Raw genomic sequence first — 24,064 nt, 5'->3', positions numbered from 1 at the left:
GCCTTACCGCACTCAACCTTTCCTCATGAGGCGTGTTCTTTAATCCAGGCAGCACCTTGATAAATTTCCTTTGCACCCTTTTTAAAGCTTCCACATCCTTTCTGTAATAAGGTGACCAGTACTGAACACAATACTCCCAAGAGTTGTCTAACAAGAGTTTTTAAGAACTTCAATATTACCTTGAACTCGGTCTCCTCTCAGATGAAGGCCAGCACACTTTACACCACCCTATCAACAATGAGTGGTCTGGGGACATGGATACTGATATCTCTGTTCCTCCACACTGCTTGCCTTAACCTTTAACCTTTTTACAAATCCTTTCATTAATCTTGTAATTCATCTTCAAGTTTGACCTTCCAAAGTGCATCATCTCACACTTTTCTGCATTGAACTGCATCTGCCACTTCTCCACCCAACTCTGAATCCTGTCTATAACTCATTGAAACCTACAACAAGCTTTCACACTCTCCACAATACCTCTAACATTCGTCATCTGTACTCTTACTAACCCACTCTCCACTTCCTCATCCAAATTCATAGACAGCAGGGCTCCAAGACCATATCCCTGCAGAACACAACTGGTCACTGACCTCCAGGTAGAATATGGCCCATCTACTACCCCCTCTACCTTCTGTGAACAGGAGAATTCCGAATCCACATGGCCAAGTTTTCAGGGATCCCATGCCACCATGTCAATAACAGTAGATTAATTCTTGGCCTGGAATTACTAACTAAATTTTCCTTTTGCTTTTCCAGCATCCATGGCTTTACCTCCCACTGAGAGTTCGGGCTTACATCCTCCGATCACAGGCAATACTCTCCCTGAGATGCCAGCACCAACACAATTCTATCAAAGCCCTCAGAGAGCAAAAGCTCAACAACCGACCTCGGACACAGAAGCTGAGTTGATCTCCTTGTCTCTCTTAAGCAGTGCAATGCCTAAAAAGTACAATCTGAATCAAATTTTACCTTGGAGCATCAAGAGAAGGCTCAGACAGGAACTAAATACTTCATCTAAGAGTCAAAGAATTGTCACAACCAAGCAACCAATGGCTATGAAAATGGGCGTTATTTCAGATGGTGCCCCCTGGGGGATCTCCATTCTTCCTCCATCAGAAACATTCAAAACCACTTCAATGGCTTCTGAGAAAATTAAAGATGAGATGGTCCAAGAAAACTTGAGTAAGTACTTGAGCAAAGCACAATAGGACTGGTTCCGTGGCAAGCAGTGAATGGTCAACAAGTTGATGAGTGACCTTACACAAGTGCAGTAGGCAGAATGGAGTTGGAGGTGACTGCAGAGTTGTATTGCCTTTTACATTCTTTCCGTTAAATTATGGGTGGAAGTCCATCCTGGTCTAACATTGTGTGTTGAAGTAGCATTGTAAAAAACAAATACAGGGCCCAAACCTTACTGGGAATCATCGTTTCAATGGGTCCTTTGAGAGAAATTTGCCTTTGAGCTACCAGAAGGTTATGGGAATGAGAACTACACTACTGGGAAGGTATTAAATGCTCAGTCTGTTATACTCTGCGTTTGGAGGAAATTAAGAGCACACATGCATTTACAATATATCATCCATATTTCCAATCATAGATTTTTGAACAGCTGATAGAAACATGGTATTGGTGATTTCATTTTGTACACCTGGACACCGTAAGCAAACAGGGCTTTCTTTTTACAAGAGCCCTGCTCTGAGCATCCACGCAGCTTTAACAAAATGCCTACCACCGAGTCTCAGGACTACATTGTATTTGTCACGTAGGACCACAAGAGAATCTAGAAGTGATAGATTGTTTTTGAAATGTCATACCTACAATTGCCTTGAAGTTACAGGAATCGGCAAAGTGTTCACTGATATGTGAAATATGTGATGCTTCAGAGATGAAGCTGATGTGTGACTGACTGTGTTCTTTAGGGGTACAGACGCTCTCTGAGACTGTAATATTTATATTCTTTCTCAGAATCATATTTGCACTATTGCCCATCCTTTTCATGCCATATCCTCTGCATTTTGTCTTTGAATAATGCCAAACACATCAAATCATGTTCTCCTTGGTAATCTTGTCTTTGGTATCTGTCTATCTGAAAACATATTGTGCTAGATTGCCCTTTCAATTTTCATGATCGAATTTACTGTATTTTGTGTTTCTCTTAGATTGTCTAGATGAAGATGGACTTGTGTTCAGCCACGGGCAGACTGTTCCCAGAGAAGATCCTTGTATTATATGCCTGTGTGTGGTTAGTAACATAGTTAAAAATACATTTTGGAATTTGCATCCTTTAAAAGTAATTTAGTGTGCCTTCAGTTTGAACTGGAGGGATGAATTTCTTTTAAACAACAATGATAAATCAGTTGTTAGTTAATGTATGTCACTGTCAACCACACTGACGGATACAATATGCTGTTCTCTTACAGTGGTGCAACCCAGAGAGTCACTGCCTCACAGCACCAGGCTTCTGGGTTCAACCTTGACCTCAAGTGCTGTCTGTCCTGAGCGGATATGTTCTCTCTGTCTGCTCTGGTTTCCTCCCATATCCAAATGACGTGGGTTTGTAGATTAATTGGCCACCGTTAATTCCCCTTAATGCGTAGGTGAATGGAAGAATCTGAGGGAGTTGATGAGAACTTGGAGAAAAAAGGGGATAACACCGGATTAGTGTGAATATACAGTTGGTGACTGGCAAACACTTGTGCCATAGGGCTTGTTTCTATGCTCCATCTCTCTCTGGCCATAGCTTTATGAAAATGTTGTTCACTTTCTCAAGGAATTTGATTTTCCATTGTTTAATCTGTACTGACAGGGATGCCGACAGCAATAGAGCCTGCCATTTTTTTTTAATCAAAACCAATTATGATGCGTTACATAAAAGATCAGTGATTTTTGTCTATAGCTAATCGTGATTCTTCAGCCAATCACTGCCAGAAACACGACAGGCTAACAATCTTGTCAGTTGATCTTTGTGGACTGCCTTGTATGCTCACAAAACAACAGTATGTAGATTTCAGCCATGTTTACTGGTTCCAAAACACTTTGGGATAGCTTAAAGTTATGATGAAGCAGATTGCACGCTTTTCAATGTTTCTGAGCTTTCTCGCAGTAGTCTCCATCCATTTCTCCACTGGCTGTGAAGGCCTTTCTTGACCAGCAGGAAACAGCTGTCAACAATTCATCTCCCAAAAGTGTATTTATATCTGGAAATCAAAATAGACCGAAATGAGAAAAGCAGAGAATGATATCCCAACAGGTTTCAGGAAAATCGAAATTCCATGTTATGTACAAAATATTGCCTATTGCAATAGAGTATAGGCCAATGATTTGTTTTAAAGGATTGTTCAGGGCACGGTGATAAATTCAGTCTCACAAGCTACCTGACCCGAGGGAGTGTACACAGGATTCTGAGCAGTGTTCTTAAGCATCTAACAGTATCTTCCAGGCCAACATTGTTGCATATATCTGACTGTTGCCGGAGTGCATTTCCCACCTGTGATACCTTAAACAATAATCAATTCTACCCACTTCAGCCCAAGCAGCAACTGCGGATGGGTTGTCTGTTTGTGATTGTAAAGCTTAGTTGTGTCCTCCCTAGGGACTCCACACAGATTGACCAGTAAAGCACATTTCATATGGCATCTCTAAGACTGACATGCTGCTCACTCAAAAAAGAAACCGGCAATAAGTATCAGAAAACCTAAACTTCATTAAACAATATATGACTGAGGGTAAGATCTTGAATAAAATCTGCCACATGCGCACTGCTTCAAACAATTGAATAACTTCTTCCTAATACACTATGTTCCAAGGCTTTTATCCAGCACCTGAGAATCACTTTCCCTATTATATTTCTGGATAAGATTGATTTCTGTTCAACCCACAGAATTGGGGGTGGGGGTTGGGTTAGGCCTTTATAAACATCGTCTATGTATCCTGTATGACAAACAGTTTTCATAACCATTTTGCATTAAAATGAACTTCGATAGTTTTTGTTACTATTGTGTTTTATTGCATTAAAATGAGTTTAATTCATGCTTAATTTGAGTTTTTCTTGTGAAAGTTGCTTATATGATGTTATGTGACTGTGGTGATACTGCAAGTAGGTTTATCATCGCCCTTGTGCATAGAAACATAGAAATCTACAGCACGTTACAGGCCCTTCGGCCCACGATGCTGTGCCGACCACCTAACCTACTTGAGAAACTGCCCAGAATTTCCCTACTGCAAAGACATCTATTTTTCTAAGCTCCATGTAGCTATGTAAGAGTCTCTTAAAAGACCCTATTGTATATATACATGTATACTTGTGCATATGACAAGAAACTTAACTTTAACATCTCTGAATTAGATTTCTTACCCCACACTAACAATCAATTCTGTTGTGGAGCATTTCTCAATTTTTCTTTTTTTGTAATTTATTTTTTTTATTGAAGTTCATCATCAAACAAACATTTCCATAAGATGTATTTCAGACATTGTACATATATATCATATAATCATATATGTCACAAATGTCCACAAAGTATTTATCTGAGGTAGACACTTATGGAAAAGAGCGGAAAGAAAAAACAAGCAAAAGGAAAAAACTATGTACAAGTAGGGAGTGATCTTTTTTTGTACAACATATTCAGTGATTTGTGAGAATAAAATCAGGCCTATGAGGCATTATGTAGTTAAACCATTTTTCCCAGTATGAATCAAATTGTTCCAGCTTATGATTAACAGATGCTGTTATCTTCTCCATTTTGTAAATGGCCATTGTAATTTCCATCCAGGTATTTAAAGTTGGGCTCTCCTGTGATAACCATTTCCTAGTCAGAGTCTTTTTACCAGCCACCAACAGTATATTCTTTAAATATTTATCTCTTTTCAACCATTCTTGAGGTATATATCCAAAATATATGGTCTTACTCTCTAAGGGTATTTCACATTTAAAGATGTCTTGTAGGGCATTGTGTATCCCCCTCCAATAGTTTTTCATAACAGGGCAGTCCCAAAAAATATGATAATGATTTGCATTTTGATTTCTACAATTTCTCCAGCAAACAGGGAGGTTACTATCATAATGGGATTTCTGAGAGGGTGTAATAAAATATCTTATCAAGTTTTTCCATCCAAACTCCCTCCATTTCTGTGAACTGGTACATTTCCATTGATACCTCCATATTATTGTCCATTCTTCCTCAGATATAAATATCCCTCCTTCCTTCTCTCATTTTGTTTTTCACACAAACATCACTGTCCACTCTAACAATGTGATCTTACTGGCTAGTAAACCTGGCAAATAGAACATATTCTGAAATGGGAATCGTTGCTACAGATAGGGCTAAATGGGGATTTTTTAAAATTAATTGCACATAGAACTGTGTCCGATCTATTCACTGATTAGTATGCTGAAGGAGAACTTCAATTAACTCTCTGCATTCTGACACAGGGTATTTTCAGTTTGCATTAGCTGAGGGCTGGACTTTGAGAATGATGCTAAATTGGACTCTGAACCTGCAAAAGTCCATAAAGACCGAGATACTTTGCCTGCCTTCCTGCTCGTCATAAGTTTTTGTTAGTGCAGAAGGTGGTTGTTTGGGAACAAATAACTCGGTACATGTTGGAGATTAAAGCTGGATAACTTGTGTTCAGTGCCATCTGGCACAACTGGTTGATTTCCATAAAGACTAAGCTCTGAAGGAATGTCCCAAACGTTTCAAAAATGTGATAGAATTTGAATGTTGAAGTGAGAGCCATAACAAAACTTTAATCAGTAAAAGACTGAAAAGAGAAGATGGACACGAAAGGAAATTTGGGAAGGGAGTGCCAGAGCTTACAGAGAAGACCATGAAAGGCATTTGGTCAACATCAAGGGAGGTAGACAGCCTGTCAGAGGAGACATCTGACAGCAGTATATTTATAGGACAGATCAAGGTGGCTGACAATTGGAGGGGAAACCTAAAAGATATTTAAAAATTGAGAATCAGTGTTGATCACAAAGATGATTGAGGTAACTTTGAAAGAGTAGAGGTATGTGGAAAACTTAGGTTAAAAACTTAATAAAAGATCAGTGGAACATTTGAATGAGGAGCTGAAGGACTGCAAGCTGACAGTTTCAACTGAAGTTGAAATGAAGTAAGTAATGAGCAAGGTGACTAAAGGAAATGGAAGAGAGAAAGGAACCTAGTTACTGGAAATAAACTGTATGAGGAACTGGTGAAACTACAGGGAAAGATCGTGTGTTTCTAATGTTACAGTCCCACCTAAAGGCAGCAAGCGGACTCTGCAGCAAAACTCTTTTGCATTGTGATGGGGATTATGACGGATGACTAACTGTTCTATACTTTGGACTGTAAATTGAACACATGACAAAAATGTTTATCATTTCAACTATTACTGTATTTTTTTATTTACAGAAAGGCACAATTTTTTGCAAGTCACAGAAGGGACAATGTCCACGCTTGCTGTGCGACTTAATGCAGCAGAAAACTCCCGATAACCAATGTTGCCCAGTTTGTGTTGATTTACGCTGGTGTGTGCACCAGGATCAAGTACATGAGGTGAGTTGGGTGACCTTTCCCGAGGGACTTGGAAAAAATGACTTTCCAACCTACTCCTATAATCAGTGTGAAACAGAGTCAGCAACTTCCACCCGAAGTTCACATCGAAAATGGCAGCAGTGATGACTGTTGCCCCGTGACAAAAGTGGGCAAGGTTCTTGCTGAGAACACTCTCCTTTAAAAATATGAACATAGGGATAAGACATTCAGTCCTTCTAACCAGTTTTACTATTGACTTAGATCGACCCTGATTCGTCACCTTGTCAAATTAGAATCCGAATCATGTTACTATCACTGGCATATGTCGGAAAATTTGTTGACTTGTAGCAGCAGTACAATGCAATACATAATAGAGAAAAAATAGAATTACTGTATGTGTGTGTGTAATATATTAAAATTAATAAGGAGTGCAAAAATAGAAATAAAAAAAGTAGTGAAGTAGTGTTCATGGGTTCAATGTACATTCAGAAATTGGATGGCAGAGGGGGGAAAAGCTGTTCCTGGTTTGTTAAGTGTGTGCCTCCTCCCTGATGGTAGCAATGAGAGCAAGGCATGAAATGGATGCTGCCTTTTTGAGGCATGACTCCTTGAAGGTATCCTGGATGCGGGGAGACTAGTGCTCATGATGGAGCTGACTAGATTTACAACTCTCTCCTGCTTACTTCATCCTGTTCAGTAGCCCCCACCCCCTGACTGCAGATGGTGACACAGTCAATCAGAATACTCTCCACGGTACATCTGTAGAATTTTTAAAAGATCTCATTCTCTCCTAGAAACATAGATTAGAGAACAGTAGACCTCATGAACAGGTCCTTTGGCCCCAGATGTCTATGCCAAAAATGATGCCAAACTAAACTAAATCCCTTCTTCCTGCACATGGTCCATATCCCTATATTCCCTTTATATTCAATTGTCTATCTAAAAGCCTCTTAAATGTTACTATTCTGTTTACTTCCACCACCACCCCTGGCAGAGTATTCCAGGCACCTTTTACTCTGCTTATATATTTAAAAAAACTTCCTCCTCTCACCTTAAATTCATGTCTTGCAGCATTTGGCATTTCTACCCTTGGAAAAATCGATTTTGACTCCCTACCCTATCCATGCCTCTCGTAATTTTATAGACATCCATCAGTCTCCCCTTCACTTTCAAATCTCTGGAGAAAATTATTCAAGCTTGTCCAACCTCTTCCTGTAGCTCATATTCTCTAGTCCAGGCAGCAACCTGGAAAACCTCTTTCTGTACACTTTCCAAAGCTTCCAAAAGAATCAGATGACCAGAATTACCATGTCCTGGATCCTTGCTGTAGTGAGAAAATATTACATACCGGTACTTGCTTCTCTTCATTTTAATGCCACCTCCTCCCTTGCTGTAGGATTTTGAAGCTAACCAGGAGCACACATTGATTAGTCTCTTTAATTGCCCAGCTGCCTCACAGCAGATCAGGGTTTCTGGTTGAGTTTGAGTGACAATTTCCAGAATGCTATCTCTAGGAGGAACCATCATGGGAAATTAATGGAAACGTGGCAGCTCATTGCTTTCAATGGAACAAAATCTGCAAATTGATTCAGTTCTTTTTGCCAAGAGTCAGATGAGCTAATCCACCACAAGGCTTGTGGAAAAAGATTTCCTCACACTTACAATAAGGGATTCTCTATTCTTGGGACAGCATTGGAATCAGAATCAGGTTTATTATCACAGACTTGCAGCGTGTCATCTAATTTATTATTTTCCACTGGCAGTACAGAGAATACATTTTTAAAAATTACAATAAGAAATAAATAAGGATTGCAAAAAAGAGAACAAAATAGGTAAGATATCAATAGGATTTGCACCAATGAAAGGACAGCTTCACAATTTTACTCCAAATCAAGTAGGGAAAGTTGGTGCCGACCTTCTATAATCCCACACACACATGGCCCTATTATTCCATATTACTAGTACAGAATGAAGTATTTTTATGCAGTTTAGAACCATAGTTTGCTGCAGTGCAGCAATAATTAAAGCTCTCTGCACTGTCTAATTATTCCCCATTTATCAATGGTACAAATCTGAATAAGGTAAGTTCTCTGTATTATTCTCCTACTTCTATCAGACTCTTGAATGAGCCTCTTATACAAACGCATGGATTCTTGGGCTCAAAATCTAGCATGTTGTGATCTTGCACCTTATCATTTACCTGCACTGCATTTTTCAGTATCTTTTAAACTTTATTCTGTATTGTTATTGTTTTACCTTTACTCTGTTTCGGTATACCTTTTAATGATTTGATCTGTATGAGCAGTATGCAAAACAAGCTTTTCACGGGATCTTGGTAGATGTGACAATAATATACCAATACCAATTAAGGAACATATCAATGATCAGCAACACAGGCTAAGTAAATGTAAAGATTTCCATAGCACCCATCATGTATTTCTCTATTGCCTACACGTTAGACACCAAAGTGCATTATAAATACATCTTCATCAGTTATGTAAAATATTGGAAGTTTTGATAACTTTAAGTAATTAACATTGCTAGAAATACTCATCAGATCAGGCAGCATCTATCCAGGAGAAACAGTATTTGTTAATAATTTTTCATGAAATAAAAAGTTAGAAGATGTGGGCAATGGAGAGGGATGAGGGCTAACAAAGAGTTCTGATATAGGGTGGGTACTGGGAAAGATAGAAAGGCTTAAGTGGTTGTTGTTCCAGATGAAAGTGGGTGGTGATGTCAGATGTTTGTGAGAGATATAAATGAGGAGATGAAGCACCCAAAATGAGAGAAAAGCAGTGGAAATGTGAGATACAATGCTAGAGTTACTTATTCTTTAAAATGGCTGAAATCATTGCTGAGCCCTGCAGGCAGTAGGAGAGGTGAGATCATCTAGAAGATGAGAAACTTCCCAACAAACTTATTGGATGCTTCAGTACAGTAGGCCAAAGAAAGCAGTCAGAGTGGGAGTGGAAAGGAAACTTGATGCACTATCAATAACTCCTAAAGACTGGAAGTAGAGTAAATACTGAAAGGCTTTTATTAGCAGTAAAACGGAGCACGTCCATGCTGGATGACTGTGGGAGGAGCAATGACACAATCACCTTTATCCAGGGGTCTGTGGGAGGAGCCACAGGAGTAGTCAGCAGAGGGGCGTGTCCAGACAGATATACATGGTTTACCACATTCACCCCTCCTTTTTGAAAACAGAGTTCCGCAGGGTGAAGTGACTGACAATACATAAGACAAGTATATTTACAAGTCAAGTCTATCAGGCGGCCGAGTCCGTCACTGCGATCTACATAGCACCGGTGGTGATTGCACCGGTGACGGTGGTTGTGCTGGCTCTGGCCTGACTGGAGGTGCCAGCCCGTTAGACATCAGTAATCCCTCATGCGTGTGCGAGGCGCCTGGTATGGGAGTGTCGTGAGGTGTCTGTGTAGGGCTTGGAGTGTGCGGTGTCTTGTGGGTATATATACATCAGTGGGTACGGGGTTCATAGTCACCATGGAGTGTTCAGAGTAGGGGTCTGGTGCTCCTGCGGGCACCAGGTCGCGGACGGAGACCGTGTCCTCCCGCCCATCAGGTAAGACCACATAGGCATACTGGGGGTTCTCATGAAGTAGGTGAACCCTCACGACCATCGGGGAGTATTTATTGCTCCTCGCATGTTTCCGGAGCAGCACTGGCCCTGGGGATGTCAGCCAAGCTGGTAGGGTGGTCCCAGTGGCAGACTTCCTGGGGAAAAGAAAAGAGTCGCTCATGAGGGGTGGTATTGATGGACGTGCACAACAGGGAGCGGATGGAGTGGAGTGCCTCGGGGAGGACCTCCTGCCAGTGAGAGACCGGCAGTCCCTTTGACCTAAAGGCTAAGAATGTGGCCTTCCACACCGTGGCATTCTCCCTCTCCACCTGTCCATTCCCCCGGGGATTATAGCTCGTGGTCCTACTAGTTGCCATACCCCTAGCCAGCAGGTATTGGTGCAGCTCATCACTCATAATTGAGGACTCTCTGTCACTGTGGATATAGCATGGGTGTCCGAACAGCGTGAAGAGCTGGTGCAGGGCCTTTGTGACTGACGTGGCAGTGGTATCGGAGCAGGGGATGGCGAAGGGGAACCGCGAGTACTCGTCGATTACGTTAAGAAAGTACAGATTGCGGTCGGTGGAGGGAAGGGGGCCCTTAAAGTCGACACTCAGTCGCTCAAAGGGGCGGGTGGCCTTGATAAGTTGTGCCTTTTCGGGTCGGTAGAAGTGCGGTTTGCACTCTGCGCAGACTTGGCAGTCCCTGGTCATCGTCCTGATGTCCTCAAGGGAGTAAGGCAGGTTCCGGGCTTTCACAAAGTGGAAAAGCCAGGTGACCCCCGGGTGGCAAAGATCTGCATGTAGGGCGTATAGCCGGTCGATCTACGTGCTGGCACACGTTCCTCGGGATAGGGCATCAGGGGGCTCATTGAGCCTTCCAGGCCTTTACATGATGTCATAGTTGTAGGTGGAGAGTTCGATTCTCCACCTCAAAATTTTATCATTTTTGACTTTACCCCGCTGTTGGTTGCTAAACATGAATGCGACTGAGCACTGGTCAGTCAGCAGGGTGAACTTTTTGCCAGCAAGATAGTGCCTCCAGTCCCTAATAGCTTCCACTATGGCCTGGGCTTCTTTCTCCACTACAGAGTGCCGAATTTCAGGACCTTGAAGAGTACGAGAGAAGAATGCTACCGACCTTCCTGCCTGATTGAGGGTAGCTGCCAGCGCGAAGTCGGAGGTGTCACTCTCTACTTGGAAGGGAATGGCCTCGTCCACCGCATGCATCGTTGCTTTGGCAATGTCCCCTTTAATGTGGCAGAAGGCCGTGCGTGCCTCGGCTGAGAGGAGAAATGCGGTGGACTTGACCAGGGGGTGGGCCTTGTCTGCGTAGTTAGGGACCCATTGAGCGTAATAGGAAAAGAAGCCCAGGCACCGTTTGAGGGCTCTGAAGGTGTTGGGAAGAGGGATTTCCAACAGGGGGCGCATACGGTCAGGGTCAGGGCCAATGACTCCGTTCTCCACGACATACCCAAGGATAGCAAGACAGGTGGTTCTGAACACACACTTGTCCCTGTTATTGGTAAGGTTAAAAGCTTTGGCTGCTTGGAAAAATTTTTGGAGGTTGTTGTTTTGATCCTGCCAGTCATGACCACAGGTGGTGATGTTATCCAGATATGGGAACGTGGCCTTCAGTTGGCACTGGTCCACCATCCAGTCCATTTCCCTCCGGAAGACAGATACACCATTCGTGACACTGAAGGGGACGCGCAGGAAGTGATAGAGCCTGCCACCCGTCTCGAAGGTAGTGTAAGGGCGGTCCTCCGGGCGGATAGGGAGCTGATGGTAAGTGGATTTCAGGTCTATGGTCGAGTACACCTTGTACTGAGCTATCTGATTGAACATATCCGCGATGCGGGGTAGGGGGTACGCGTCAAGCTGCGTGAACCTATTGATGGTCTGGCTATAGTCCACGACCATCCTATTTTTCTGCCCGGTCCGAACAACAACCACCTGGGCCCTCCAAGGACTTGTGCTTGGTTCAATGATCCCCTCCCTGAGCAGCCGCTGCACCTCCGACTGAATGAAGGCCCCGTCCCCCGTGCTGTACCTCCTGCTTTTAGTTGCCACAGGTTTACAGTCGGGGGTCATGTTGGCGAACAGCGGTGGGGGAGGGATCTTGAGGGTGGATAGGCCGCAAGTGGTGACCGTAGTGCGGCTGTTGGCATGGTGTTAGGTGGAATGTGCGGGTCGGTGTGTGAGTGTGGTCAGTAGCAGGGTATGTGACGAAGTCCCACAGAACTGGGGATTTCTGACAGTGATTGGTGGGAGGGGCCCGTCATACTCCATTGTCACACTTTTTAGGTGGCTCTGGAAGTCGAGCTCCAACAGCACAGGGGCACACAGTTGAGGCATGACCAGTAATATAAAGTCTAGATATTCTGTGCCCTGCACCACTAGTGTCGCTAAACAACCCCCCCCCCCCCCCCCCCCCGGATGGCTGTTGTATGCGACCCAGCAGCCATGGCAACCCTCTGGCTCACCGGCCGTGTTACAAGTCTGCAGCGTTGCACTGTGTCCGGGTGAATAAAACTCTCCGTGCTGCCCGTGTCAAACAGGCAGCTTGTCCTGCGCCCCTCCACCAGGATGTCCTTCATTGACCTTGCGAGCTGGTGGGGAGCGCTTTGGTCGAGGGTCACGGAGGCCAGAGTTGAATCGCTGTCTTGGTCTGGCGCGGGGGGGGGGGGGTGCCTGATAATCACCCATGGGTCGTAGGCGGTGCGAGGAGGCGCCGACCAAGATGACTGCCCCCATGCTTCGCGCACGGCGGCGGGCAGGCAAGATGACGACGGCCAAGATGGTGACTCCTATGCCTTCCACGCAGCGCTGCTCGATCCCGCTTACAGTTTGGACTTGCAGGCCTTGGCAAAGTGGCCCTTCTTTCCGCAGCTGGAGCAGGTAGCTTCTCGGGCCGGGCAGCATTTTCGGGGGTGCTTCTCGAGTCCGCAGAAGTAACACTTCGCGGACTCGTGACCGGCAGCAGCCGTGGTCGATTCGCCGGCGGGTTGCGGGGTCTGTGGCGTCCACGAGACCGTCGGGAGATCGCGCGCCTGGACAGCGTCAGAGTTGTGCAGAGCGGCCTCCAGCATGTCGACCAGATCAATCACCGAATGTAAGGTAAGATCGGCATGTTCCAGCAGCCGCTGGCGCACGTACACTGACCTGATCACCATAACAAAGGCGTCTCGTACCAGGAGCTCTGCATGCTGTTCGGCCGTCAGCCCCCTGCAATCGCAGGCCCGCACAAGTGTCTGCCGGGCCTGGACAAACTCGGCGCTCGACTCTCCTTCTCGCTGCCGCAGTGTCGCTAAGCGATGTCTTGCATAGATGGTATTTACCGGCCGCAGTTATTGTGTTCTGAGGGCACTCATCGCACCGTCGTAACTCGGCTGGTCTCAAATCATCGAGTAGACCTGTGGACTGACTCTGGAGAGGAGAACTCTGCGCTTCGCGGTGGACTCGGTCACTTCAATCTCCTCCAGCTATGATTCGAAGCAGGCTAGCCAGAGTTCAAAAGCATTGCTGGCCTCAGGTGTTCGCAGGTCGATGTCCAATTTGTCGGGTCTCAAAGCATGCTCCATGCTTTAAAATTACTGCTAATAAAATTGATGCACTATCAATAGCTCCAAAAGACTGGAAGTAGAGTAAATACTGAAAGGCTTTTATTAGCAGTAAAACGGAGCACGTCCATGCTGGATGACTGTGGGAGGAGCAATGACACAATCACCTTTATCCAGGGGTCTGTGGGAGGAGCCACAGGAGCAGTCAGCAGGGGGGGCGTGACAAGACAGATATACATGGTTTACCACAAAACTCCAACCAATCTGTGTTTGGTTTCCCAAATGGAGCAGAGACTGCATGATGCTCTATACCAAATTGGTAACTTGCTGCTAACCCTGAAGGGGTGTTTGGCACTCTGGATGGTGAAGAGGGAGGTAGTAACATAGCATGTGTGATGTGGAAAGGTGGCATAAGAAACAAATGTGTGAATTTATGGAGATAGAAAAGTGAGCCATAGCATTGGTCAGAGAAATATTCCACTGGTGTGGGGCAGGGGTAGGATGAAAGGAACCCAATCGTTCTAGGTGCAAGGAGATGGGGTCAGAACAGAGATGTGGAAAATGGAACAGATAGAGTGAAGGAGAAACCTAGGCTGGGGCAAAGGGGAACTCATCAGCTGTGGAATGGAGATGAAATCATCAGAACGAAATCTATAGAGACAGCGTAAACAAGTAAAGGAAATAGTCCTCAAATAAACCAGGGAGAGAGAGATTTAGTCCAGGAAGTGTAGAAGTCTGTCAGCATGTTCCTGATGCTGGTCACTAATCTTTCTCTAGCCTGTCCATGGCGTCATAGAACAACACAGCCCAGCCAGTCCTTGCCAATCACAGTGTCCCTCAACTAGTCCCAATTGCCTGTGTTCAGCCCATTTCCCATGGAAGCCACACCCTTCCATGTACCTGCTTCTCCCTGTAACTCAGGCCTCTAGTCCTGGCAACATCCTGATAAATCTTGTCTGCACGCTTGCCAGTTTAACCACATTCTTCCCGTAACAGGATGACTAAAACTATACACTGAACTCCAAGTTCAGCCTCTCCCAGTGACTTGTACGACTGCAGTACAATATCCCAAATTGTATATTCCCTACTGAGAAGATGGGAAAGGAACTGAAAAAACGTTAGACATTCACTCTGAAAGTAATGAAACTTCTGAGTTCAGTACAAGAGCAACACCAAATCAGTCCTCAACAAATAAGGAAAAAAAAGACGAGACATGAAGAGAACTAAAACAGGAGTCCTAGTTGTGTGATCCCTGCCTTCATAGGCTCCAATTTGTTTTACTGTTTATTAAGCCCGTTGTATAGAGTTGCTGATGTTTTGTTACACTTGGGCTGCACGGTGATGCACTCTTTCTGCTCTGTCTGAGGCAGGCTCAAAGCCAGTGGCTTCATGGGTGTGATCTCTGTCACTGTAACAATGGAACTGTGGAGTGTCAGACCAAGCCCTGTTCTCCTCCCATCTCCTGCCCACCACAGTACATCTTGACCCTGCCTGATGGAGGGTGTTGCATGACCTGCGTACAAATCAAAGCAAGTAAGTTGACGTCAATTAAATAAATTTATCCTTCCACATTGTGAATCAGCAGTAACATCCTTCTCACTGTATTTGGGTGCTTTTGGATGTTTGGTCTGGTTCTTATAGACTTTACGAACACACGGGCTGGTAAATGGGTAGAAAATTGGCAAAGAACATTTAATCACAAACAAGAAAAAATCCGAAGATGCTGGAAATCATCTCATAAAGAAGATTTAATGTGAATTTATATTTGGGAGAGAGAATGAATAGAAAACCAATTAGTGTCCTTGCACAGGAGAAATCAGAGTCCCCTGCACATATTTCAAATTAAAAGAAATTAATCATCAAGAAATCAACAGAGAAACAACTTGTTGGGGATTTACCTAAATGCAAAATAGTTCTACTCTTTTATTGAATGTTCAGATCTCTCTCTGATAGGTTATACAGTCTGCAGTCACTACGTGAGCTCCCTCAAAGATAATGACCACAACACAAGGATTGCTAATGCCCTATTTATCTAAGTAATAGCAACATCTTCAGGAGGGGTTAATAAGGTAGATAATTTTGTTTTTATTTTGCTGTCTCCATAAGAATTTAATTCAGCAGGGATTCAAGCCACAGACAAGGACTGGAGGTTGCAGGGAACATTCCAACAATTTATTGGTATGGTCCCATAGCTGGTGCTGTATTATTGGCCCTAAAGTGTCTTTTGCTTCTATAAAGGTGATAGTACGTTTATTGACCCTTATATCATTTGCTGTTGGAAGTCATTGTGTGTACATTGCTGACCTGTGTACTTACAGTGATTTCACTTCAAAAACAGTGATCAGTTGGGTTGGAAAGGTTCCAGTGTGTACTGAGCAATTGTTAAAGTGATGGGTGTAACTGTAATCACTCTTTATTTATATTTTTGATTTTGGATTATATTGCTGTCTGCCTGCAGGGAGTTCTTCCTGCATTGTGTTTGGAGGGTCCCATTACGTGACCTTTGATGGCCTGTTCTACGATCTTAATGGAACATGTACCCACCTTGTAGCAAAGGACTGCGAGTCAAACAGTTTCAATGTAAGTTCCTTTTATAAACTGGTTGTGTCAATGAATGGACATAAGATATTGAAGCAGGAATCAACTGAAATATCATCTTTCTTTGCCATTCTGTAAGAGATCCTCAACCTCAAATACATACACATTTTATCTCTATTTCTGTATCTTTAATTTCCTTTGAACCTAAAAATTGATCATTAATAACACTGTACCCACAGCCTTCTGTGATAGAGTAGTCTGACGATTTATGACATGGTTTATCTGAGCTTCGTCTGTAGCCTGATTAATAGGTTTCTTGCCATGAATAGTAGTGTCCCAGCATCTACCCAATCAAACCTCCAGGATCTCACTGGTTTGAATAAGTCTTCTGAAGTACAAAGAGTATTTGCACAACCCTAATGTCAGCTCTGTTATCCAAAGTCCAAAGTAAATTTATTATCAACCCTGGGCATACTCAGTAACTCCATAGAATAATAATCATAACTGAATCAAAGAAAGACTACAGTAACTCGGGCATTCATACAGTGTGCAAAAGACAGCAAACTGTACAAAATGGAAATAGAAGTAGAAAGAAATAAAAACAATAAATAATTAAGTAATAAATATCAGGAACATGAACTGAAGGGTCCTTGAAAGTGAGCCCATTGGTTGTGGGAATAATTCAATGATGGGGGTGAGTGAAGATAATCCTGTTAGTTCAAGGGCCTGAATAGCTGACTGTTCTTGAACCTGATGATGTGAGTCCTGAGGTTCCTATACCACCTTCCTGATGGCAGCCCTGGGTGGTGGGGGCCACTGATGATGGATGCTGCTTTCCAGCAACTGTATGATCCAAGGAATCAAGTTAGTGAGTCATCTCCAAATCAAGTGCATGCATGCGTCGTTGCAAGATTATATTCCCCGCTTGTGTAAACATAATTACATATCTGTTAAAACTGCTGTCATTTAACTCTTAGTGTTGATTTATTTATTTGTATTGTCATCTTTTGCATATTGCTTTTTTGTCAGTCTTTGCTTTTATAGTTTTTCATTAATTTTATTGAGTTTCTTTGTTCTACTGTGAATGCCTGCGAGAAAGTAAATCTTAGGGTAGCATATGGTGACATATACATAGTTTGATAAATTTACTTTGAACTTTAACTTGCTGCATTGCATGTATAAGGTTACTTAAATCCCTCTGAGCAATATTTTCTTGTTTGTCCAAAGTGATCATCTTCATATTTTCCATGGTGTTTTGTATCTACATCCTGTCTGCTCAGTCTGACACAAAAGTATTACTTTGCAGACTTCTAATTCAGAGTCACAGCTTAGTTGCATCCGTTACATAATTCATTAATGTAGGCAGTAAGTTAGCAAGCAGTCAACATCCACCTGAAATGTTAGCTCTGTTTCTCTTTACACGGGTGCAGCTTAACCTGCTGAATATTTCCAGCATTTCCTGCTTTAATGTTGATATTAATCACATGGCATTCTTCTGGATAAAAGTCTGACAATGGAATGGAAAATATATTCCTATTCTTTGGATCCTGTTTTTAACTAATCCTTAATCAATCTGAATACGCTATCGCAATCCTAAATCCTTGTATAACAACACTTTGTGACATCTTCTGAACTTCCTTTGAATGTTCTGCTGGTACCTCCTTATCAGTCCCACCAGTCACATCCCTAAAGAAATAGCATCAGAATTTTAGAAACATGCTTTTCTTTATATAAAGCATGTTGATTCTTGTGATACTGTTGATGATAGTCATTTGTGAGACAGGGTTTTACTGGTAATATGGGATCTTTTTGTAATGGCTCAGAGTTTATTTTTGATGATCTTGATGTTACTTTCAATGAGGAGAGCACTTTTGCTAGTTTAAAGTCAAGATTTACAGACATCACTTTTTTTGGTCCTGAAGGTGACAAAAGTCCCTGTTAACAGGACACTGAAGTTTAGAAATGGGATGACATGCACGTTCCGGATCGGAGTAGTATGCAGGATTTTTCTTGCTCTATCAGTTCACATTGCAGTGCAGTTTACTGATGACCTGGAGCAAGAAACGTTTGTAGACCTCAGATTGTGAAGCGGAGTTGTTTGCTGAACCTTGCAGAACAGTTCTTTTGTCATACTCAACTCCATTGCTCTGCCCAAGCCCAGTCCCCTTGTAAATCATGGCATCAACATTCAATTCCATATCTGGGCATATTTTGAGCTCAGATTCCAGCCTGCTTGTCCCGAAACTACCTCAAAGCCAGTGCACATATACACCATTCAGTGGCATGCAGTGATTTCATATAAGCACATATGTGAATTAATGTTAACAATTATGCAAATTATATCATGCCTGCTTCCTGATAACTATTTACTCTCTAGGTAGTTTACCACAGTAAAATGAATGGCAATTCTTCGGATCCTGGGACAATGGCCTTCATTGTACAAACTAAAAATAGAACCATCGAGCTTTCAGCCGGGCGTCCCGTTCAGGTGAACAATACGGAAATGCCACTAAATTACTCTACATCAAACATCTCCATTTATCACTCAGGTATGCAGTGGAAAAATAATGGGGGTTTCCAGAAATGCAGTTGGAAACTCATCTTGAGCTTTTCCCAACACAAGACAATAGCGGGAAATATTCTTCCAAATCCACCATTTATATTGTAATAATGACTGGCTCGAGCATTTAATTGGCTTTTTCAAGCTGTGAGGTGCCGCAGGGCCATGAAAGATGTGCTTCAATTATGACGAGAGAGACAATCCACAAGACCTCATGGGGTTGAGTAGCATCTGTCCGTGGCGAGGGCAATATTTCAGGTTGAAAATTTGCATGAGAAATGACTGGTCTTGTCCCCTGCAGATGCTACTTGACCTGCTGAGGCCATCTAGCGTATTATTTATTGCTCCAGAGACGAGCATCTGTCATACCTTGTGTCCCAGTTTCTAAATGCATGTACCTTTACTTCTTCCTTTCTATCATCCAAACCTTGGTCTTCAAAACGTCATTGACTGTCCATTGCTATTATTGGAATTCAAATACTGTATCCTCAAGCTTTCTGCTTTTCATCTTCTGGACTAAATCCTGCACATCCACCATCTGCTCTCTTAAAAAATGGATCTTTCTGTCCTAATCTTCACATTTATTTGCAACTTTATTTTTTATACACAATTCGGGAAATCCCAGGCTAAACTCTTTGTAAAATGCATCTCTTGTTGATTTGTAAAAGTGACAACTGCCTGTGCAGATTTTGGTTCTCAAAATTTTGTTTGCACATTTAGGTGACTAAACACTAAATTTATTTTGCCTGACTTTTGCTGAGCAGATCATTCTTCATGATTGAATCTATTTCACCCATGAACATCTTCAAAACCAGCCTTATGTTTATTTACAATTTTACAACTTATTACTTCCTAACTGGCATTTTTTTTTAAAGTCATGCTCATTTCCAAGGGGTATAGACTTGTAGTCGTATTGATCACCAGCCACAATAGTATTTAATGGCCCAGCTTGGTTGCTCCTTTACAGTGTAAACTAACTTATAATAGGTTTAAGTCTGCACTGGTCTGGTAAAAGTTTGCATTCCTCAATGAAGTAAATAATTGAAGTCCAAATGAATTCTTTGAATCTCATCCAGAATGGATTGTGATATTGAAGGGGTGAGAATCAAAACATTTTGAAATGTTGCGTCACAGGAGGCCATAGTAACCACACAAAATGCTGGAGGAACTTAGCAGGTCAGACAGCATCTATGGAGAGGAATAAAGAGCAGATATTTCAAGCCAAGATCCTCCATCAGGCAGGAGGCCATTATGCCTCTCACACCTGTACTCAGTCTGTAAAAGAGCCTTTAAATGTTTTCCCATTTGCCAGAACTACATGTAATCCAAAAATATTGTCATCCACATGTGCCAGCCTATTGTCTTTCAAAAGCCTCCAAAGAATCTGACAAAGCCTTCATTTTTAAAAATCATTCTGCATTCTAAGGAAAAAAATTGTTTGAAAATCTTCTTCCTACAGTATTTCCCCTCCAGCTCTTTTACCAACCATTTTAGGTCTACGATCTCTAATATTAATCCACTTCTCAGAAAAGTTGTTTCTCCATACTTGTTTTATCAAAATTCTTCATCATGCTTAACTCTCCTGTTAGCATTCTGTCTCTAAAGAGAATAATTGTAGACTTTTCAATCTTTCTCCCATCTGTTGTACTGTCCTGGCGAATTATCTCTTTACCCTCTCCAGCTCTTGATATCTTATCTATTCTTTGCAAATAATTATAAGACTATAGGACACAATAGAATTAGGTCATAAGTCCACCAAATCAATTCCTTCATTCAATCATGGCTGATTTAGTTTCCCTCCTAACACCATTCCCCTGTTTTCCAACTGTAACCTTTGTTACACTTACTGATCAAAAACCTATCAATCTCCGTCTTAAATATATTCAGTGTCTTGGTGTCCCCAGCCATCTCTGGCAATGAATTTTACAGATTCACCAATTCTGTCCAAAGGAATTACACCTCATCTCTTTTCTAAAAGGATATCATTGTATTGTGAGACTCTTTCATTTAGACCTAGACTTTCCCACTATTGGAAATATCCTCACCACATACATTTATTATAGTCCTTTCAATATTTGATAAGATTTAATGTGATTTTCCCCCTTCATTCTTCTCACCTTCAGTGAGAACAGTCCCAGAGCCATCAAAATCTCTGAATACTTTAATATGCTCATTCCCAGGATCATTCTTGTACACCTTCTCTGGGCCCTCGCTGATACCAGCACATTCTTTCCTAGATATGGGGCCCAAAACTGCTCACAATACTCCAAGGCAGACTGACTAATACCTTATAAATCCTCAACATCACATTTCCCTTTTAAATTCTACTCCTCTCAAAATGAATAATAACATTGCAATTTGCCTTCCTTATTACAAACTCAATCTGCAAGTTAACCGTTAGGGAATCTTGCACTCAGACTTAGCTTGTACCTCCAATTTCTGGATTTGCTCCCTGTATAGAAAATAGTCTACATCTTTATTCCTTCTACCAAAGCGCATGACCATATCTGTTAGTATAATGCATTTCATCTGCCACTTCTTTGCCCATTCTCCTGATTAGTCCAGGTCTTCTGCAGCCTCCCTGCTTCCTCACACTACTTTTCCCTCAGCCTACCTATCTTCGTATTGTCTGCAAACTTTGCCACACTGCCATCCAGAACATTCGCATATAATGTAAAAAGTAGTGGCCCCTACACTGAACCCTGCGGAGCACTACTAGTCCTCAGCAGCCAATCAGCAAAGACACCTTTATTCCCACACTTTGCCTTCTGCCGGTCAGCCAATCTTCTGTCCATGCTAGTATCGTTCCTGTAATACCATGGGTGCTTATCTTGTTTAGCAGTCTCTTGTGTGGTACCTCGTAAAAAGGCCTTCTGAAAATCAATGAAAATACCATCCACTGACCATCTATCCATCTATCCTGTCTGTTATGTCCTCAAGTACTTCAAATAGATTTGTCAGGCATGATTTCCCTTTAAAGAAACCTTGCTGACTTCAACCTATTTTATTGTGTGCCTCCAAGTACCACAAAACCTCAACCTTAAGAAAAGATCTAATATCTTTTCAAGATAACATACTGTATGCACAAAAATTATTTAGGAGAAATCTTCATCTGTTTAAATGGGCAGACTGCTATATAAATGTCCATGGTTTTATAAAGTCCTATGCAATTGTTTGCCAATTGCACATAATCTGACCATTGCAGAGAGAGCATGCAAGACCATAATAATACCTAGTTAAGTCTGTGCTAGATACATAGTCTGAGTTGTATTTTCCCCCCAACAGGACTCTATGTCATTTTGAAGCTACCAGCGGGCCTTGTCATCACTTGGGATGGAAACAATTTTGTAGAACTTAATGCCCAAGACTCATTGCAGTCGAGGATGTGTGGACTGTGTGGCAACTTTAATGGAAACAAATCGGATGATTTTGTGTAAGTGTTAAATATGCACGTGTTCATTATCTGTAAGAACAATGAATCTGACACCATTGATATCGCAACATTCCGCTCATGACAATGGAATGCTGGATTTATACTTTTGAATGAAGTTTGCACTCTTTTGACCTTAGTGCTGAGTAAACACGGGAGATTGTAAAGTTATTATACTTCCTAATCCTGTATCTTAACTGGCAGAAGAAATAGACCTTGAACTTTTGAATAAATTGAGTCAGTCACATCATCAGCTGACTGCAGGCTGGGTTCCATTTTTGCAGATATCCACAAGACATTTACACTACACGCTGCATCCGCAAAGCAAACAGCATTATGAAGGACCCCACGCACCCCTCATACAAACTCTTCTCCCTCCTGCCATCTGGGAAAAGGCACCAAAGCATTCATGCTCTCACGACCAGACTATGTAACAGTTTCCTCCCCCAAGCCATCAGACTCCTCAATACCCAGAGTCTGGACTGACACCAACTTACTGACCTTCACTGTGACTATTGCCTTGTTTATTATTTATTGTAATACCTGCACTGTTTGTGCACTTTATTCAGATTCAGATTCAGTTTATTGTCATTTAGAAACCACAAATGCAATACAGTTAAAAAATGAGACAACGTTCCTCCAGAATGATATCACAAAAGCATATGACAAAACAGACTACACCAGAAAATCCACATAATGTTTGGCAATCCCCAATCCAGAGTCCGGAGAGGCTGCTGCGTATTAATATCGCGCTACCATCTTAGCGCGTTCCCCGGAAAGGAGCTCCAAATCCAATAGACAAACAAGACCAAAAACTAAAGCTACAAGACCTGCACAAAACCACGTAGTTACAAAATATAGTTACAACAGTGCAAACAATAGCATAATTGATTTTAAAAAAACAGACCATGGGCACAGTAAAAATAGTCCAAAGATGTTAAAGGACTATAAGTTCAAAAGAAATCACCACACAGTTTCCACAAGTCCCCAGGGTCCCGACAAACTCGCCATCCCAAGCCGGCGGCAGAAGGGAATACCCCCGCTATGGACTTCCACGGTGCCGCCCGACTCAGCCTCGCAGACGCAGCACACACTGAAAGCGACCTGACCACAGTGGACTCCGAGTCCGTCGACTCCGAGCCGACGACCATCCCCTCCGGCACAGCTTCTCCGAGCACCATCCTCTGCCGAGCGTATTAAGACGGCCCCGCCAATGGCCATCGGCAATGCGACCCCGAGGACTGGGGGCCTGTTCTTCCCAGCAGAGTCCCGGACCTCACAGCAGCAGCAGCAATGAAAAAAGTCTTCCTGGAGATGTTCCCGTTGTTCCTCTGTGCAACCATGTCCGTTTTCAATCGATTATGATTGAGCACAGCACCCACTTCACAAATAACAGATAATCAGCTCAGGAGTGGCCGCTGCAAGCTGCGTCGTGCCGCCATCTTGGAATGTACTGGGTAGTCGTGGGTAGGTCTGTAGTCTAGTGTACAGTAGTTTTTTCTGTGTTGTTTTTACATAGTGTAGTTTTTGTACTGTTTCACGTAGCACCATGTCCTGAAAAATGTCTCATTTTTACTGTGTACTGTGCCTGCTGTTAAGGTCGAAATGACAATAAAAAGTGACTTGACTTGAAGTCAAATATGTATATACAGTAGGTCAGAAAAATCATAAAATCACTTGCTATGTAACCACACCCCACTGTATTGTAATGACTGGCGTGAAAAACAAATAAGGCAGATAAGAAAGAACAATTACTGAAGTGAAGAGAGTGAGGCAATTCGTGCTGCCATTTGTTAGCACGAACATGTGCTAAACTTTTGAATGTAATAGTATTATGGGAGTTCATTTGTATGCAAGGATGTCCACAAAA

General features: G+C 42.5%; 1 protein-coding gene across 1 annotated transcript in view; it reads left to right on the top strand.

Annotated features, from left to right (window-relative positions):
* LOC140729473 (kielin/chordin-like protein) overlaps window positions 1-24,064 on the top strand; it is a 354,219-nt gene that overhangs the window by 318,310 nt on the left and 11,845 nt on the right. Inside the window, exons 33-39 of the mRNA XM_073049248.1 lie at window positions 757-1,182; window positions 2,160-2,242; window positions 6,399-6,542; window positions 15,037-15,199; window positions 16,125-16,246; window positions 18,582-18,753; window positions 22,050-22,197. Of these exons, the coding sequence (XP_072905349.1) occupies window positions 757-1,182; window positions 2,160-2,242; window positions 6,399-6,542; window positions 15,037-15,199; window positions 16,125-16,246; window positions 18,582-18,753; window positions 22,050-22,197 (1,258 nt within the window). The remainder of the gene's footprint in view (window positions 1-756; window positions 1,183-2,159; window positions 2,243-6,398; window positions 6,543-15,036; window positions 15,200-16,124; window positions 16,247-18,581; window positions 18,754-22,049; window positions 22,198-24,064) is intronic.

The sequence above is a fragment of the Hemitrygon akajei genome, chromosome 6 (assembly GCF_048418815.1).
Source record: "Hemitrygon akajei chromosome 6, sHemAka1.3, whole genome shotgun sequence".
Lineage (NCBI taxonomy): Eukaryota > Metazoa > Chordata > Chondrichthyes > Myliobatiformes > Dasyatidae > Hemitrygon > Hemitrygon akajei.
The sequence above is the reverse complement of the archived record's forward strand: the minus strand, read 5'-3'. Positions and strand labels throughout refer to the sequence as shown.